Consider the following 6000-nt stretch of genomic DNA (forward strand, 5'->3'; position numbering starts at 1 on the left):
GCCTATTCTCTGCACTTAGGGACTTAGAGAGTTGGGCAGATGAGACTGAAGCACATGAAATAGGAGAGACCAGACTGTAAAAACTGAGTGCTCAATAAATGGTGAGTTGGAGATGCATTAAATGTGATGAATTCATAGGAAGGAGACCTCCATGAGGACTAAGGTGGTTGGAGAAGACTTCCCGAAAGGGATGTAAACTGGACTTGCCCAGCTGGGAACACCCTAGTTAGAAGAGGCTCCTTCTGGCTTTGCACTTCCCCCAGGGGGTGGTACTCCCCTACTCTCCTGAGATCTGAGAGCTCTTACAGAGAGTCTGGAGGGGATGGGCCCTTACAGAAAGCCACACATGCCCAAGCTGGGCCGTTAATGACAGGGGGCCGCCAGCACTAACATCACCCCTGTCTGGCCCACTTTAAGCAGTGTTTGAACTTTTCTCCAAACTCCTCTCCCAGTGGCCCAGCCACTCGTGCCCTAGCTCCGCCACCTTCCCATATGTTGCCTTGTTTTTTTTCTTTAACAGGCTCATTTTACTGGCAGGTGTTTGCTCCCTCAAGCAGACCCCAGAGCCCTTCTCCATGGGGAGTCTGAGTCCCTTCCACAAAGGGCTAGAGAACCATGGTCAAAACCTGCAATACCAGAGCTACCCTAAGGAATCTTCTTTTGACCAGCAAGATCCCACAGATTGGGAGCCACCCAAATGGGGGGGGACCCCCAGGAATAGGCCACAATACCCCACAGCTAAAAAGACCACACAACTACAGAACTATAGTTCCAGGAAAATGTGTGTGTGTGTGTGAGTGTGTGTGCACACGTACAGTGACTGTATTCCTGGAACAGAACCCAGGCCAAGGCACTCCAGAGCTGTGATTAAATGTCAAGAAGAAATGTAACCAACAGCTCTGGCAGCCTCCCTCCCTCTCCAAGACAAGGCCTGGAGTCTCCCCTTTCTCCAGCTGGACAGCACTACTCGAATGAGGAAGGAATACCTCCCACTGAGGCTGGAGCATGAGGAGCTTCATGGGGCAAGAACATTACCAGCCTAAAGGGGTTAATGGTGAGCAAAAAGACACTCTCCCTCTTATAGTCTCTAGGGAGTGTCTTGGCCCAGATGGGCAAACAGGTGGGACCTCCTCTTACAACCTACATAGTGTAAAAAAAATTCACTTTCAATATATAAGGGTCTGAAGCACCTGTCTTTTGGGGGTGTCTGGGAAAGACAAAATAATCATTAGGTGATATGGAAAGAGAATCCTGTGCTTAGCTCCTTGGAAGGAAGGTTAGTTGGAAGTTTGAGCTCCAGAAAGGGAATGGGGTGGGGAAAGGAACAGGAAAGAAAAAAAATAGAGAAAATGAAGATGCTTATGAACAAAAGCTGTTGGAGGGGATCAAGCCACGTGCAGAGTGCAAGGGTAGGGGCTGGAGAAAAATCAGGAGGGTTTAAATCCAAGCCAAAGAAGTCTGCAGCGGGATGACATAAGAGGGGGAAACTATGCTTTCTGCTACACCATTTCCACCCCCATTCTTTCAATCAAAGATCCCTTTTTGGAAAGTTGGCTTCAGCTTTCAAGGGGCTAAGCCTCTGTGGTACAGGTAGAAAAAGTTCATCTAGCACACAGATGATGAGCACACTACTTGGAGGCTATTCAAGTAACTGCTAGACACCCTGTCTCCCCTTTGTACCACTGTTCCCCTGATCTCTCTTGTAAACACACATGCAAGTGAGCACTCACAAAAGGCATTCCCACTCATATTTGCTCCAATTTACTTTTACACAATCACTTTCGGCAGACTGCATACACAAATAAGGACATGCACACTCTGATTTGCCTACTTGTGTAATTTTGAAACAAGCACACTCAGAACATGCCCACAAATGAGCATGGTTATGAATGCATCTACTTACTAACTCGTAAACACACACATAAACACACGTGGGCAGAGGTTAAAATACACAATCCCAATGTGCACACATATATCCACAGAGATACACTTAAAATAAGCACAGGGTCTCATGTGCAGAAAGCACTTAATAAATGCTTTTCATCTCCTCCCTTTCTATCTCTGTCTCTGTCTCTCCCTGAGGCCTTGGTAAGTAAGTGCTCTGGCATCTGCCCCAACACCATGCTGACTGCATGGAGCAGGAGCGGCCCTGGATACTTGAGCTGGGAGCAGGTATCCAGATGAGAAACTACTCGGTCTGCAGTGACGTAATTCCATACCGGCCACCTTGGATTCCCTCCCAGTCAGTAATGGGAGCATTGGAATGCTGCTCAGGCTGGGGCACAGGAGGGGCCATGGGTGAGATGGCTCTGGTTTTCAGAGAAGCAGGGGACAGCAAGGGCCTGATGTGATAGCCCTGGGGCCCTGGGGAGGGGATAGCCCTGCCCTTGTTTGCAGAGTGAACCTGTCCTATTCTGGTGCCTACTAGTCCAGAGATTGAATGACTGCTCTGCTTATGGGCCAAAGGTGCAGGGTCTAGGTAGGACTCTGCCTGCAGGGAAGCCTGATGAATCCCTCTGGTCCAGACCTTCATTCCCTACAACCTGGCTCGCTACTCTATAGTCTTGTGGCTGGGGTTCTCCTGGTGCTTCCCTTCCCATTGATCCTACAAATACCAGTAGACTTCTCCTTCTCAGTGAAGGAGCATCACCTGAGAGCTTCGGGTCGCTGGGGGAAGGATCACAGGACTGTAGATTTTAGTCTGGGAGGGACATCCTAGAACTAGAAGAGGCAGAAGTCATCTGGATCAACTCACTTATTTTACAGAGAAGGAAGCTGAGGTCCATGGAGTTTAAGTGACTTGTTTAAGATCACACAGACCAATAAATGGCAGCCCAGGATTTAAACTCAGGGCCTGTGACGCTAAGTTTGATTTAACAGATGAGGAAACCTTGGCCCAGAGAAAGGAAATGACCTGGCCTATAATACAGAGGCAGTCGGTCAGCACAGGACTCCCAATGCAACACTCTTGCCAATGACCCAAGCTGCCATAGTGACCATTCTTTATAACTGTCCCCAGTATTCAGATGGGACTTTTCCCCCCAAATGAAGGTCCCAATGTTTCTGTGAAGAAGGGCAAGTTAAGGGTCATATTAACCATTTGGGGAGGGGGGAAACTAAAGCCTGGGGGTGAAAGTAGCAAAGCTAAAAGCAGCTAAATGGAAGCAAATCCAGGTTCCCTGATTCCTGGTCTCTTTATAGGAGGTCAAAATGACCACCATGAGCCTTTTACTCTACAAAGATCTCTCCCAAGTAAAATCCCACTATCTCCTGGCCCCCGTGCGTACCCTCCCCCCCCAAGCACAGACTCAACTCTTAGAAACTCCCTCCAGATTCCCCTGAGAGCCCATCTGCCCCTATAAATGTCATGTGATCGGGATTTTTCTTCCTAAGCTGGGCCAGGCCACTGCTGGCTGCCCCACAAAGACACAGTTTGAAAAACTATACGTCTCTTGAATAGAATGTATTGTTGTTGGCCACAGCCTGAGGTCCCTCCACTCTTGGCCTATGGAAAGGGAGAATAAAAAAGGAAGCGGCCCAAGCGATTAGCTCAGGACCCAACACTTCATTACAGACAACATCAGGACGGCCATTGTGTGGAGAACAGCCCAGCTGGGCTGAGACGTGGCACAGGACAGCAACAGAGCCCTCCTCTTTCCCAGGGAGAGGAATGAAGGACCCTCCAAAGACCCCGGGCAGGCCTTTTATTCCTGCCCAACCCAGGGAAGAGGAAAGAAAGACATTGACTGTCAGCAGAGAGGAATTTTGCAGACCACCTTCTCCAACCCTTTCATCTTAGGGGCAGTCCAAGTGAGAGAATAGTGCAGATGGGACTAGAAGGGAGCCTCCAGGGACTCTCCATTACAAGGGATGAGACCTTGCACAGAACAGAGCCAGGTCTTTAGAACTTCTGTAGGTGTAGCAGGAGTGTTGCTGGGTAGAAAGAACGGGGAAAGGGAGAGGGAGAAGGTGTGCTTCTGTAGTCTCCCATTTTTTTTTTTTTTCAGGAAGCATCTTTCTTTAACAGGCTGCTGTCTGTACTTATCCTCCTGCCTGATAATCCCTTATCCCTTCCCTTCTCTAGAAACTCTTACCTTGAAGATATTCCTTATTAGAAGCTTCCAGCCCTCTTACAAACTCACAAAATTGTCATCCTTATAACTGTGACACCAGTGGTAGGAAACCAATTGGATCTGCCTAAGTCAGACCTCTCCCAATTCATGAGACACCTGGCCCTCTTGCAAATTCAGGTGCAGCCTAGGTGTGTCACACCAAGGAAGTGGAAGAGAAATCAAAGAACTGGCAGGGACAGGCAGGTCTGGATCATTAGTTCCCTTCCTCCACCTGCTGGGCCTGAACAGCATCACACCCAAATTCAGGACCACTCCAGATATGCTGGCCCCAGGAGAGCCAATAGCATCCTATCCTTGGGTAACAACGGTCCCCTCAAGATCCAACAAGGTTCTTATCTTTTAGGTAACAATGATCCCAAAGCATCATTGTCTAATAATAATAATTAATAATAAGTTTGCAAAGAATTTTATAACCATTACCTCATAACAACTTGATCTTCATAACAACTCTAGGAGACAGATGGCATTTTTGGTTGCCATTTTACAGAAGAAAAAACTGGGGCTGAGAGATTATGTAACTTGTTCAAAGTCACCCAGGTAAATAAGTGTCCAGACTTTAGTCTTCCTGTTGCACTCTGCTACCTATGTGCCTACTACTCTTCTTAAGCCTCAGGTACCTAAAGTTAAAAACCTTCCCTGATAGGTGAGAAGGTACTCGCCTAATGAAAGATCTATTGCCTTTTTCCACTGTTGACTGATTTGACCGCTTCTTCTCTGGAAATCTTGAAGTCCCCAATATGTAGCTTTGACCAACTGGGACAATCTTCCGTGATGTTTCCATTGTCCTTGTCCCTTTCCTTTCCTTTTTTTTTTTTTTTTTTTTTTAATATCAGTGGACAGGAAGAAAGAAAAAAAAAAAAAAAAAAGAGAAAATGATTTCCTAAAGTATATCCCAGCCCTGAAAAAGACAACCTTGGCCCTTCTTCCTCACCTTACAAAATGGAACAGATTAATGTTGTTTCCCTCTTCCCCAAATGCTCTTCATGGGATCTTACCTCACCTTGATTTCCCAGAGAGGAGAAAGGACGGAGTGTAAATCTTCTTATTTTCTACCTGAGAATCTGAGGGAGATTCCCCCAGATTCTCAAGGGAAAGACCAAGCCACTTAGAAAAAGGGAACTGTGACCAAAGATAACAGTTTTTGAAGAAACAGTCTCAGGCTAGGAGTCAGGAGGCCTGGGCTCCAGTCTCAGTTCTGCCATTAATGAGCTGAGTCATCTTGACCATATTACTATACACCTCTGTGGGCCTTGCCTTTGCCTTCTGCAAAATGAGGATAATAATTCATGACCTGACTGGCTTTCAAGGATGTTCTAAATGAGCCAAAGAAAGGAGATCAAAATGTGAGGGGCCAGAGGGATATTCTAAGGTCCCTTTCAATTCAAACAGTCTATGAAGACAATCTTTTTATCATCAGCATTATTATTCATTATTATTAATGCTAATAAGGGTCTCAGGACTAGGAAAACACATGCATTTTTGAAGGCCTTCTAAAGGTAAAGTGCAAAGCTAGGAATTAAGCAAGTGGCAGTAGTGAAGGCAATGATTCCCTAGGAAAACCTTAGGAAAACGTCATTGTTCCAGTCTGGCATGCAACCCCTGCAGGGGCATGCTGGCAGGCAGTCCATCCCTGCAGGACCCTGGCACACCACCATACACTTACACAAGTACATACAGTTCATGCAGTGAATGATACCTGTGAGATCCCTCTTGGGAGACTCAGCCCAGCTGGACATCCATACTTCCAAATCCCCAAAGAGAAAGGCAGCAGAGAAACAGAATTAGAGAGGAAGAAAGCATCAGTTAGATCATCATGCAAACCAGAAGGGCCTGGGGCTTACTCCTCAAGACAAAAAACGGAAGTAAG

General features: G+C 46.8%; 1 protein-coding gene across 4 annotated transcripts in view; it reads right to left on the reverse strand.

Annotated features, from left to right (window-relative positions):
- SH3PXD2A (SH3 and PX domains 2A) overlaps window positions 1-6000 on the reverse strand; it is a 329372-nt gene that overhangs the window by 86529 nt on the left and 236843 nt on the right. For 2 of the 4 annotated variants that reach the window (XM_074295501.1, XM_074295499.1), the window contains exon 7: window positions 5830-5874. The exons of the other annotated variants lie outside the window; for them this stretch is intronic. In XM_074295501.1, the coding sequence (XP_074151602.1) occupies window positions 5830-5874 (45 nt within the window). The remainder of the gene's footprint in view (window positions 1-5829; window positions 5875-6000) is intronic. 4 annotated transcript variants of the gene reach the window in all.

The sequence above is a fragment of the Sminthopsis crassicaudata genome, chromosome 2 (genome assembly GCF_048593235.1).
Source record: "Sminthopsis crassicaudata isolate SCR6 chromosome 2, ASM4859323v1, whole genome shotgun sequence".
NCBI classification, from domain to species: Eukaryota; Metazoa; Chordata; class Mammalia; order Dasyuromorphia; family Dasyuridae; genus Sminthopsis; species Sminthopsis crassicaudata.